At 48.5% G+C, this 13239-nt stretch overlaps 2 protein-coding genes and 1 long non-coding RNA gene across 8 annotated transcripts in view; 2 read left to right on the top strand and 1 right to left on the bottom strand.

The window, feature by feature from the left end:
• Phf12 (PHD finger protein 12) overlaps positions 1–10175 on the top strand; it is a 46822-nt gene extending 36647 nt beyond the window's left edge. For 2 of the 6 annotated variants that reach the window (XR_015630589.1, XR_015630590.1), the window contains 9 exons: positions 2334–2492; positions 3005–3800; positions 4864–4989; positions 5383–5441; positions 5567–5710; positions 6978–7076; positions 7950–8032; positions 8480–8618; positions 8952–10175. Coding sequence is in view for 4 of the 6 variants with exons in the window: in XM_087571944.1 (XP_087428070.1) it covers positions 2334–2492; positions 3005–3800; positions 4864–4989; positions 5567–5710; positions 6978–7076; positions 7950–8032; positions 8480–8618; positions 8952–9286 (1881 nt within the window). In the remaining 2 variants the exon portion in view is untranslated. 6 annotated transcript variants of the gene reach the window in all.
• The window catches only part of LOC148002981 (uncharacterized), a 24515-nt gene continuing 11276 nt past the window's right edge, over positions 1–13239 (bottom strand). Inside the window, exon 2 of the long non-coding RNA XR_015631839.1 lies at positions 1–4551. This is a non-coding gene — a long non-coding RNA (uncharacterized LOC148002981). The remainder of the gene's footprint in view (positions 4552–13239) is intronic.
• Positions 11943–13239, top strand: part of Dhrs13 (dehydrogenase/reductase 13) — a 5161-nt gene continuing 3864 nt past the window's right edge. The window contains exons 1-2 of the mRNA NM_001398768.1: positions 11943–12128; positions 12215–12333. Of these exons, the coding sequence (NP_001385697.1) occupies positions 12002–12128; positions 12215–12333 (246 nt within the window). The 5' untranslated portion in view covers positions 11943–12001. The remainder of the gene's footprint in view (positions 12129–12214; positions 12334–13239) is intronic.

The raw sequence follows: 13239 nt of genomic DNA on the forward strand, positions 1-13239 counted from the left end.
TTTCTCAAAGTATTCACTCCCCATATTCAGTTGATCTAGAAGGCTTAGTACACTGTATACCCATATATAAACTTGTTCTTTTTCTTTTTTTTTTTTTTTTAAAGATTTTATTTTATTGTATATGAGTACACTGTAGCTGCCTTCAGACACACCAGAAGAGGGCATCAGATCTCATTACAGATGGCTGTGAGCCACCATGTGGTTGCTGGGATTTGAACTCAGGACCTCTGGAAGAGCAGTCGGTGCTCTTAACCGCTGAGCCATCTCTCCAGCCCACTTGTTCTTTTTCTTTGGAAATAAACCAATGCATGTACTGTGCTGGTGGAGATTAGCAGTTCTCAAACATGGCCACTTGGTGGCACCCATATTTTAAGCTCCTTCACACTATTCCTACCTATAGATGGTCTTTGGTACTTTATGGGTTCTTTTTCCCACCCTTTATCCCCCTGGTTTCACTTCCTATTACTAGAAAGGATAGATAGGTGAGAGAGAGAGAGAGAGATTACTGAAGCTAATTTTCTTTTGTTTCTTCTTTGAGCACAACTACTAAAAAACCAAAAACACCCATCCACCCCACCCTGCATGACCATCAACCTCACCTATTGGGGCTCTGAAAAGTTCCCAAAATTCAGAATGTCACCAATTACAGAAATCGTCTGCAGCTGGCAAACCCACACCTCTGTTAGAGCATGAAGCAAGTCACCGTCAGCTGCTCCGGACCATCCAAAGCCACCACATTTCCCCACTCCTGGGGAAAACAAAAGAATTTTATAATATTTCTGGGTTTCTTGTTTTGTTTTGTTTTGTTTTTCCTTAAGAAACCAAAATTTCAGAATCCTCACCATACCCGTTACCTTTAGTGAGTATCCATCTAGAACTAGCAAAGATAGTAACTTGGAAATTGTATAGCAAACTCTTAACAGGGTCACTATTTACCCTCTAGTAGAATAATTTTCTCAGTGTATCTCGTTGCAGAAATGGGCTCTAAGGTGGTGTGCCTCATACATCTAGGTAAATGGATCTAAAAGTAATCCAAATTGTAATTCATCTACCATGTAACCTCAGAAGATAGCTTGGGTACTAAAATGAACAAATCAGAAGGTTAAGTCTTTTCCTTGGCTTTCCCCTAAATAGTTTATTGTTGAGGAGAAAGTCAGGGTTATATAATAAAATTCTGGAAGTATAGTTTGTTCTCAGACAGTTTGAGCATGGAATGAGATGTACAGTGACATGGGACCAAGGCCTTTATGCTCAACCTGTGTCAGAGCTCCCTGGCTGCTTTGCCTTTGTGTTCTTCCTCAGGGCACAGCCATAGTCTAGCCCACTGCTTCATCCTCCTGTTGTTCCAGAGAGCCCACAGCACTGTGTGGTGATTCTTAACTTCATGTTCCTTGCCTCTGCTCGTCTTTACTGACCTCTCTCACAGGTAGATCATTTGGATGGATTTTTTGAGACAGGGTCTCTACTTAGCCCTGGCTGTCGTGAAATTCATTGTGAAGTCCAAGCCAGCCTCAGACTCACAGAGAATCCCCTGCCTCTGCCCCAAGTGCTGGAATTAAAGGTGTGCAGCACCACTTCCCTGCTGCATTTTTTTCTTTCTAATAATAGCACCTCAAACATACCTGTACCCTAGGATGCATTTTGTTGTGTTACAGTAACGTCTCTCTTTGTCCAACTAGTCTGAGTTCCTTGGGTAAGGCTTCCGTTTTATATTCACCTCTGGACCTCTAGGATCTGGGCCAGTGCCAGACTCATGAAGCGCTCAATAAGTGTTGGTGCAGTTTATGAGTGGTTCTTTCATTTGTGTCTTTTGTTCTTATGTAACGTAAATCAGAGTGTCGTTTTTTTCTTTATCAAAGAAGATTTCGGTTGTCTCATGAATCATGAAGGAATGGATGATGAAAACGAACATTGACTAATGTAGCCTCATCTAACTTACTTCTCAGTTACCATTCGGCCATGGCACTAGGACATACAAATCTCTAGCCTAGACCACCCTGAAAGCCCAGTCCAGTGTCAGTCTTGCATGTTTCAGGACAAAATGGAAGACAGCTGTAGTTCTAGAATTCTGCAAGGCCTAGACCTTAATGAAGAACAGTGAGGTCCCTACCTATTGTTTCTGTTTCTGTACCTTTTCAGAACAAGATGTCTGTGCTTGGGTTGTCAAAGGACAACCCAAGACAGTTGCAGCACACTGAGCCTCTTTGGTTTTGGTGGAGCACAGAGTAGATGATCCCTTGGGCACCAGCACTTCAGTCAAAATAGTATCCCATTAGGTCAGATTCAGCTGGCATATTGGTACTATCACCTTCTCTTTCCTCCTGTCCTAACAGGTTCCTGATGCTATAAAATCTCAGTACCAGTTTCCACCCCCTCTCATTGCACCTGCGGCCATTCGGGATGGGGAGCTGATCTGCAGTGGGGTCCCTGAGGAATCGCAAACGCACCTTTTGAACTCTGAGCACTTAGCCACCCAGACAGAGCAGCAAGAGGTGAGTGAAAGGATTGGGATCCCAAGTCACCAGATCCTCGGTGTCTGTCATTCCTACTTCTGCCCTACCTCCTATCCTCTAAACTGTGAGTGGTCCATGGGGAATCCCAAGCTCATATGCCAAAGACAAGAAGGTAATTTCAGTCAGACAGGCTGCTCTCCTCCTCAGTCCCCCGCTGCTGCAAGCTGGGCAGTTCTGTCTGTAGCCAGAGATTTACAGAGAGCTGTGTCTGTCTCACAGACAGGTGAGGTGATAGTGCTGGGCACAGAGCGGGTACTGGGTTATGTGCTAAGCGTTGATCACGGGAAATCTCAGCCTCCACTGGCTGAGTCTGTACTGCCAAGTGCACTGATGAGTCTTGCTTAGGAATGACAGTGGGATCCCTTTCTGTTGACTCGTGTTGGAACCTTGGAAACAGTGCTTGTCAACTCTGCCGTGTCATCTAGCCACTGCAGCAGGATGGACCAGCGTCTCCCCGGCCTCTCACTGCCTCTCCTCTCCTTCCATTGCAGTGGCTCTGTAGTGTTGTTGCCCTCCAGTGCAGCATATTGAAACATTTATCTGCTAAGCAGATGCCTTCGCATTGGGACTCTGAACAGACAGAGAAGGCTGATATTAAGCCTGTTATTGTGACTGACAGCTCAATCACCACCTCCCTGCAAACAGCTGACAAGGCACCTCTACCTTCCCACTACCCTTTGTCCTGCCCCTCAGCAATGAGCACCCAGAATTCCCTGGGCTGCTCTCCACCCCACCAACCCCCAACCCTAGAGGATATCAGCTGCAGTTCTTGTGTGGAAAAGTCCAAGAAAGCCCCTTGTGGGACTGCCAATGGGCCAGTGAACACAGAGGTAAAAGCCAATGGCCCACACCTCTACAGCAGCCCCACTGATTCCTCGGATCCCCGGCGACTCCCTGGCGCCAACACCCCTTTACCGGGCCTCACTCACCGGCAAGGCTGGCCCCGGCCCCTCACACCACCATCGGCTGGGGGTCTTCAGAACCACGCCGTCGGCATCATTGTGAAGACAGAAAATGCCACTGGCCCCAGCTCTTGTCCCCAGAGGAGTTTGGTACCTGTCCCAAGCCTGCCCCCTTCCATTCCCAGCTCTTGTGCCAGCATCGAGAACACCAGCACTTTGCATAGAAAGACTGTCCAATCACAGATAGGACCTTCGTTGACAGAATCGAGGCCTCTGGGCTCACCCCCAAATGCCACCCGGGTGCTCACTCCCCCCCAAGCTGCAGGAGACAGTATCTTGGCCACAGGCGCCAACCAACGATTCTGCTCACCAGCGCCATCATCAGGTGAGTTTCAGTATTCCAGTATTGTCTGGAACAATCCTGTGCTAATACAGACTTAAGAGTCCAAAACATTATGTCCCTGTGAATACTTGAGGCCTTTAATCTCTGTGTCAGTGATCCATCTTCCCTGTATTAAGTCACTTCCTTAGGATGGCCTGCCAGGTCAGTGGCAATACTGGAACTGCAGTTGGTTCACTAGCCCCTCTCACCTTCTGGACCTAGTCTTCCTGTTTGTTCCATCACCTCTAAAGGCACATGCTTTCTGGAACCACTTGGGTCAGCTGGAGGCTCAGTGTATGCATTCACATAGCAGTCTAAGTCTACATCTGATGCAGATTCTCAGAGGCAGCTCATTGGAGGAATGCTCATGTTCAAGGAGCAGGGACAGAGCAGTGTTGCCGTTCATGTAGTTATAAAGTGGGATGCCCGCAGAGGTTGGTCTGGCCCAGAAGCTTGCCCTTGGCCATATGCCTAAGAAGAATCCTGTAGGTCTGTCCGTGGCCCAGTATAGACTTGTTCTCTAGCTGCCCCAGGCAGCATTGGGACCTCGAGCTTGCTGCTCCCAGCATCTGAACCAGGTTTCATATGCTGCTTTCCCACATGACTGACGCCATCCTCACAGTCAGCAACCAGGTGCCTGTGGTTTCCTTGCATGGGAGCCCCTGGTCCTATTTCCAACTCTGTTCTGCGAGTGTGAATGAATTTTGCCAACTGTCGGTTGTGCTTCAGCAGAGAGGAATTGCAGGTGCCACTTCTGTAAGAGTAGAGGAGCAGAGAGGTGGGTGCTCATGAGCCAAGAATGAAGCAACCTCAGCACTTGCCCCAAAATAGTAGATTGCAGCAGTTCTCAGTGCTCTGGAAACCCTGCGTGCCCGTATGTTATTGTTCCATCTGCCCTTCCTCACCACACGTTTTTAGCTCTAGGAGTTCCAGAGCCTGTGGGTTGAGAATCAAGAAGGGAACATCACCTTGGGTCCGAAATCCAGAACTGTCTCAACAATGGGGGATTGGACCGGTGGGTTTCCCTCAGGCGACGTAAGTAACAGTCTTCCTGCTCCGTCCCCAGATGGCAAGGTCAGCCCCGGCACGTTATCCATAGGAAGCGCTTTAACCGTACCCTCTTTCCCAGCCAACTCTACTGCCATGGTGGACCTCACCAACTCACTTCGAGCATTTATGGATGTCAGCGGAGGTGAGTAATGTCCCATTAGCATTCAACTTCTTTTAAAGAGGGATAGGAGATGGGGATAAATAAGTGTGTCCGTTTGGGTAGAAGAATGGGAAAGAAGGCACCTTCTCTTGTCTCTGCCTTCTGGGTTTATACAATACAATCAAAGACGAAGAGAAGGAGAGCACAGCCAAGCTGAGCCAGAGGGCGGGAAAGAGCAGAATCACATTAGGCAGATCCCCTGGCAGCAAAACAGAACCAGGTTGTTTCCGTCTAGAAAACTCCAAAGTTAAAGAGAATAGAGATGGAGTTCTCTGCACAGAGAGTGGGTAGAAAAGGTCAGTCTGTATCAGACATCTAGATCTTCCTCACAGGCAACTGGGTATATTGGTCCTGTCTTTCTTTACTTAATATTAGCCTACCTTACTACAAGAAGCCACTGCTCTGGGCCCTTGTCACTGCAGAGGGCACGTGAGGTACCCATTTTCAAATCTTTGTTCCATTGTCTGAACATTGTCACTTGCTGGATTGGCCCTGTCACCCTTATCTGCTTCCACATTCCATTTCTCTCAGCTTTTTGATCTTTTTCTTTGGTTGATAGAAATCGAGATAAATATGTTGGACGAGAAGCTGATCAAGTTTCTGGCCTTGCAGAGAATACATCAGCTTTTCCCTTCCCGGGGTCAAGCTTCACCGGGCAGTGTTGGGACACATCCGCTGGCTTCTGGAGGGCACCACACAGAAGGTGCGCGTGCACATACCTGCCACCACACCATCAGCTCTCCTGTCTGATGTGTGTGAATGACCACCTTGCTCCACGGAGACTCTCTGCTTTCAGTAGCTCACACTCTTTGTACCTCTGGGTTTAATAAAGCATGGTGATTTCTTTTTTTTTCCTCAGCACAAACAAGATAAACAATTTTTGGTCAGACTTGGGGAGTTTGCCATAACTTTTTTTCACAGAAGTCCACTTTGATTCATAACAAAACAGCTACCAATACTTTGGGGTATATGTTGTATTCTTTCTGTTCAATTACTCCGTAATATTTGAACTAGGTTTTCCCAAGGTTTAAAGTGAGAAATAGAAAAATAGTAGGAAATTCTTCTCCAGGGTTAACTCTGTTACCTCTAAGCTCAGCTCAGCCCTTCAGAACCTTGTGCTTCAGAAACTTAAAGTACCATGCCAGCAACATCGGAGCTCAAGCCTTCACTAGAAACAGATTCTAGACTGCTCTGTCACCAAAGAGGCCTGAGTTCTATCCCTAGAGCCCACATAGCAAAAGCTAGGTATGGTGATGCTTGCTTACAATCCCTGAGGTGAGCGAGTAGAGGTAGACAGACTGGCCCCTTGGACTCACAGGCTGCCCAGCCTAAACCTCTTCTTGAATTCTAGGCCAGTGAGAGACCTTATCTCCCCCCAAAAATAGAATATGAGGAACAACACCAGAAGTTGTTTGTATATATGTGAACACAAATGTGTGTGAACTCTCACAAGTGTGTGTGAACTAGCATACAGGAAATTAAAATTCACAAATAGCCAACTAAATCTAGGTCAGGTTTCTGGTGGGAGTGGTGGTAGTTCTAGGAATCAAACCCATTGACTTAGTGAACAGGTACTGTAGAACTAAATTATAATTATGGACTCCATAGGCAGTGACGTGCTCATTAAAGCCTGAGAAACAGAGCTGTACCTTATGTTTTCCATGTTCTCTTTATTACCAGTTGGAATGTCCTTGTTAAGCTCACCAGGTACCCAGGAACTTAAAAGTACTCATGTCCTCATTCTGTAACCATCTTCAATGAAGATCCTTCCTAACCCGTATTGAAAATGCTATGGTTGTGGGAAAGCATTTCCCTGAAGCAGCTCTGGGGCAGGCATGAGTTTTGAGCATGAGCCACCCAGTAGGAGTTTTTTTTCAAGGCCACCAACCATAGATTCAGGATTTGTTGGTTTGTGTTTGGGTCACAGGTTCTGGGTTCTGAATGATCCTATCCCTGTGTTTGTCTTATAGTGCAAAGGAAGGAGGTACAAGCCCGAGCTGTGTTCTACCCCCTCTTAGGGTTGGGAGGAGCTGTGAACATGTGCTATCGAACCCTCTACATCGGGACAGGTGAGCCAGCCAGGAGTCTGGGAGGGGCACTGGATCTTCAGCCTAAAGATGGACACTTAAAGAAACCCTTTCAGAGGTTGATGGGTCTAACTAGTGAGTGTCTAGGCAAGGAGACTAAAAATCCAGACAATCCAATGGGGTACTTCCTTGGTTCAGGCCTTTTGCTTTAACTGCCTCTAGGCAGAGTCTGGAACACTATAAGGAGAAACTTGAAAAGAGGACACTTCCTTATTCTCAGGGTGTAATAGACTCACACATAACCCTCCTTTGTTAGTTTATTTTGGTCATCACGATGATTTAGGATAGGATCTCTGTAGTCCAGAGTGGTCTTGAACTCATGTCTGTCCTCTTGCCTCAGCCTCTCTAGTACTACAACTACTGGTATTGCCCACCACACCCCCAATCACCCCTTATCCTAGAAATTGCCCTTTTTTTTTTTTTTTTTCCGGAGCTGGGGACCGAACCCAGGGCTTGCGCTTCCTAGGCAAGCGCTCTGCCACTGAGCCAAATCCCCAACCCTAGAAATTGCCCTTTAAAGTGCCCTGGATTTACCATCCTTTTCAGTAACTTACTGCTCTGTCTGGGTAGCTGCCATGTATTCAATGCAAATTAAGTTTTAGAACAACAAAGGGAATTGATGAACTCAACAACATATATCTGTAATCCCAGTACTTCTGGAATGGATGCAGGGAGATCAAGAGTTCAAAGCTGCCCATTATTATAAAGGAAAGGAAAAAGAAAAGAGGTTCTGAGCTACCTTGAAGTTTCTACTAGCAACCACCCAGAAACTAACTCCCCTCTCTTTTACCTTCCCAACACATATACCTCACAAGTCTGTTCTCTCCCTTTCCCTTGACTCCTGCCACCTTGCAGGAGCTGACATGGATGTGTGCCTTACAAACTATGGTCACTGTAACTACGTGTCCGGGAAACATGCCTGCATATTCTACGATGAGGTGAGAGGCAGAGATGGGTGGGAGGGAGCTTTCCTAGCCTGAGGTCTTTCCCCAGCACTGGGTTCTGGCCACGGGCAGAGGCAGGTGTGAAAGGCTTGGCATTCCACCATGGCAGCCTGCTTTGGTGCAGGAGCAAGCTGTTGTTACAGCCGATGTTGCTCACAGAAACATTTGAGGGAGGCCACCTCAAAACAGGGAAGGGACCAGAGTAGAAGGAAGCCAAGCTCTGTATGTCCCTGCGTTTCATCATAATTGTGTGCCAGTGACTATCAGATCAATAGGAGCCAGTTCTGAGGAGCAGAGAGAGGGAATATGGAGTCACTAGGCTTTCAGAGGTGAGGTTTTGGTGGATTCTGAAAGAGGCGGGCTGTAACCAAGGAAGAGCATGACCTTGCTAGGCTCCCCAGGCTTCACACAGCAACTACACATCCTTATCTCCCTCCTCAGAATACCAAACATTATGAGCTGTTAAACTACAGTGAGCACGGGACAACGGTGGACAATGTGCTGTATTCATGTGACTTCTCTGAGAAGACCCCGCCAACCCCCCCAAGCAGTATTGTTGCCAAAGTACAGAGTGTCATCAGTAAGTTGGAGCAGAGGCCTGTGGCCACACAGCTAAGGCCCCAGTCACCTTGATTCTACCATGCTGTCAGTGACCTACAGTTCCTTCCTTCCCAGCCCCATTGGCCAAGCTCACTGTTGGTGGGCCTGGGAAAGCCACCAAGAATCAAGTGCTGAACACCCACATATGTGTCAGACCCTTCTGGGGACTTGAGACTCCAGCCCCATCTGAGCATCCCTCAGCCCTGATCATGTAGCATAGAATGGGGAGATGCAGGGGGCCAGTACTGCCAGTCATCCCAGACAGGTCAGCCGTTCACTGTTCCCCTCCTATGATCATGCCCCTTTTTCCCAGGGCGCCGCCGACACCAGAAACAGGATGAAGAGCCAAGTGAGGAGGCAGCCATGATGAGTTCCCAGGCCCAGGGGCCACAGCGGAGACCTTGCAATTGCAAAGCCAGCAGCTCAAGCTTGATCGGGGGCAGTGGGGCCGGCTGGGAGGGCACAGCCTTACTACACCATGGCAGCTACATCAAGCTGGGCTGCCTGCAGTTTGTCTTCAGCATCACTGAGTTTGCGACCAAACAGCCCAAAGGCGATGCCAACCTGCTGCAGGATGGGGTCTTGGCTGAGAAGCTCTCTCTCAAGCCCCATCAGGGCCCTGTGCTGCGCTCCAACTCCGTTCCCTAGGCCATTGGCCTGGACACCCATCCAAGACTCCTGCAATGCAAAAATGTATACGAACCAAGCCCGGGTGTTTTCTATACCAGAAACCCTTCAACTACAATCTTTGCATGAAATGAAGAAAACCTTTTGACTGTTTTTTAAGACTTTTTTTCTTTTCTCAAGTTCTAGGGGGCATTTGCACATATATTTGTACTCAACATTTCATGGGAAAGCGGCAGATCGAGCTGAGGACCAGCATGGGCAGGGAGGGGAGAGCCTGGTCTGGACACTTCTTCCAGCACAATCCCTTCCCCCGCCTCCTGCTCCTTCCCCTCGGCCGCCTGCCCGCTGTTGTAAAATAATCAGAAACTTGTTCTATTTTGTGGCAGTGACAATAGTTTTATATTAAAAGAAAAAAATACAGTTTTCATACAGCAAAATCTATACAATATCATTGTTTTATTTAATATAAAGATCGCTACCCACTCCTCTCCGTGGTTCCCACCCTACAAGGATCCCCTTTCTGCAGCGGTTGCACTACTGGTAGCTACTGTGTATACGGACAAATGAGAAATGAATTCTTTTTCTGGCTGTTCATCTATTTTATTTCAAATAAGGAAAAGTGTATTTGGATTTTGTGTAAATACATCTAGTGATGGCATTTTTTCAATGTTTTTAAGAACTGTGTACAGTACATGTGGTAGAGTGTTTTTCTCAAATTGTCTATTGTAGCGAAGGCGTTTTTGTCGTAAACCTGTTATGTGTCCTTTTTTTTGTTCTCTGACCACTTCTCTTCCTCACCCAGATACTTCCTCTTCCCCACAACTAGTACCAATGTACATAGTAATGTAATGTTTTAGACTTTACAGAAACTTTCCTGTATTCTGTATATAAAAACCAAAAATACTTCAAATTATGTTTTCTGCCTGTCTGTCCTACCTGTCATCACACTTAGAGGGGGAAGTGCCCTGGGACCCCACTTTTGCACTCTTTAAACAAGTGTCAATCTCAAGTAGTCTCCAAGGGAAGCTTGGCGGAGAAGGCAGATGTTAGTCAGGTGAGCCTGAGCTCGGTGAGAAGTGGAGGAGTGCTTGCCTTTTGAGGGCTGCGATTCTCTAGAGAGCCCTAATACAGTAAAATCTACTGGTGGTTCTCAACAGTCTTAATGCTGTGGCCCTTTTATACAGTTTGTCGTGTTGTGACTGCCTACCATTAAAGTAGTTCATTGCTACTTCATAACTTTAATTTTGCTGCCAGAAATTGTAAGTATCTGACATGCAGAGATACAACTCCTGTGAAGGGCTCATTTGACTCATGGTAAGGAAGTGGCCTACAGGTTAAGTACTGCTGCTCTAGCCTGTGCTGCTCTTAGTCTAACTTGAATTAACTTCTGCTGTTTTTATCAGGAAAGACACTGTTGGGTTACCCTAATTGTAATTTTCTGGGCATCCTCAAAGCCAAACTCCCTGCTTTCTTCCTAGAGATGGTTTCTTCAGGAAGTTCTTCCTGAGAACGGTCCCTTAGAAAACACCTGTGTTCTGGCACTGTTCTAACTGGTACCCATTCATATATCCAAGTCTGTTGATAGTGTTAGAAGATGAGGTTTACAGCCACAGCTTCTATAATTGAGCTCCAAGAACACAAGTGCAGTATTAAATGGGGAGATCTGACCCTGGCTCCCAAATACATCTGTATTCTTGTGCCTGCCATTCTGCTTCTAGTGCAGGAAGGACTTCTTAAACCTCTAAAGGCAGAATTAAGCTCAATGCTACCTGTTTACCCACGCTGCTGGGCATGTCATAATTGTCAATCATCAGGTGTTATGTCACTGTCCTAGGCAAGGTCCTGCCAGGAATGCCTGCACCCACAAATCCCTAGCTTTCCCTGCCGTTCCAGAAATACATTACCTCCTGACCTTTTACTACTTCCTTTTCAAAGGCAGGGAAGATGGAGTAGCAACCATGTAATATCCACTGTTTTGGAGGTTGAAGCAGGTGGATCTCAAGTTTAAGGCCAACATGGGCTGCCCAGGGAAACTACCTCAAAAATCGACAAAGAAAGGGGTGGGGTCAGAGATTTAGGAAATGACATAGTTTAATCCTGACCACCCTGTGAGTGCCATCATGAGAAGCCTCATATCTCTGGCCTGTAAAGGTCCTAGAAGCAGAGGGCTGGATAATCAAAGAACGAGAAATTAAAGAATCGCTTCATTGAGGAAAAAGCATCCAGGACCCGACTCCAAACACATGTACCCATTCATGTACACAGAACTCCAGACTGAGAGACTGCTACATAGTCACACCTAGAGTAAACAGAGATGTTCATTCAGTCACACGCGTTGGTGGAGACTACAGATGCATGCTCAGCCTGGAGGGACTCCGGCAATGGGCACAGACACCTACGCAGTGCTCTCACGCCGGCTCCCGCCCAGAATCCAGAAGCACACCCAAACCCTGAACGGAGATCTCAGGGCCCTGGGCATGCACACACCCACCCGTCCACGCAGATATTTCCGGTACATACCCTAGCACGCGTTCCCGGGAGTTCACAAGACTAGAGGGCGCTCCCACGACTCCAAGGTGTTTCGCCTAGGCAGACCGCCAGGGCACGCAGGCGCACGCCTAGGGGGCGCTCGCAGAGGCCACGCGTGCGCGCACACCCCTGTCCAGCCTGCCGCCGCCCTCGCGAGGCCGAGGCGGGAGCGACGAGGCCCGGGCGGAAGCCGGGAGCACTGCCGGCATGGAGACGCTGCTGCTGGGCGCCGGGCTGCTGCTGGGCGCCTACGTGCTTGTCTACTACAACCTGGTGAAGGCCCCACCATGCGGCGGCATCGGCAGCCTGCGGGGCCGCACGGCCGTGGTCACTGGTGAGTGCGCGCGGGCGGGCGGCGGGGAGGCCGGGCGGGTGGCCGCGGCCCGACCGGCTGAGCTGGCTCCCGCCCGCCGCCCGCAGGCGCCAATAGCGGCATCGGGAAGATGACAGCGCTGGAGCTGGCGCGCCGGGGAGCGCGCGTGGTGCTGGCCTGCCGCAGCCGGGAGCGCGGGGAAGCGGCCGCCTTCGACCTCCGCCAGGTGAGACCATAGGGGAACGCGGGACACGGGTGAACCCAGGGCGCGGAAGGCGGAGCAGAGCGACGGGAGGAATCAAGATCTAAGAGGAGAGAGCTTCAACCGCCCCTTAAACACGAAAGAAGATGCAGGGACTGCTGTGTTCTCTAGTCTTGAGAGGTTTAAGAATCTGAAAGAGTTAATGAAGCCAGGTGTGGTCCCAGCACAGGGCTGGGAGCCCAAGGCCATCCTTGGCAAAGGCGAGACAAAGAAGGAAGGGTTAGGCTAATGAAGAGACACAGAAAGAACAGCAGGTGCGAATGCCCTGAGACAAGAGTCTAACTGGAGAGACGGGGCGGGGGTTGAAGCAAGGAATAAGAGGGATGTGCTGAAGGGGTTCTGAACCACAGCCAGCTTCTGGAGGCCCTTTCAAATACCATCGAGTTGAAGAGAGCTGAGCAGAGAAGACACTTCAGTAGGCTCTGGACCGTCCCGATGGCTTTTTCAAATGAATTACTTAGAGCTGTGCGGTGCCTATACTGCGGAGGACAGGAGTAAGAGAGGGTCACATACCTTTAATTCTAGCACTTGAGAGGCAGAGACAGGTAAATTTCTGTGCGTTTAAGATCAACTTGGGCTACATCTTAAGACCGACCCTGTCTGGGGGCGGTGGAGAGCTGGGGGCGACTACTTAAGAGAAGACCACAGTCTCTTAGGAAAAGTTTGTTAGAGCTGTACATGGTGGTGCACACCTGTAATTCCAAGCCCTGAAGAGGCAAGGCAGTCTGGGCTACATAGCAAAATGCTGTCTACAGCAGGTGCAAGGCTGTAATGGGTTTCAAAGTAAAGATAATGAAGATGAGGAATGACAATAGCAACTAGCACAGTGCTGACTGAGTATATACTAACTCTGCTCTGGCAGGCCTCGAA

The sequence above is a fragment of the Rattus norvegicus genome, chromosome 10 (genome assembly GCF_021556685.1).
Source record: "Rattus norvegicus strain SHRSP/BbbUtx chromosome 10, alternate assembly SHRSP_T2T, whole genome shotgun sequence".
Taxonomy (NCBI): domain Eukaryota; kingdom Metazoa; phylum Chordata; class Mammalia; order Rodentia; family Muridae; genus Rattus; species Rattus norvegicus.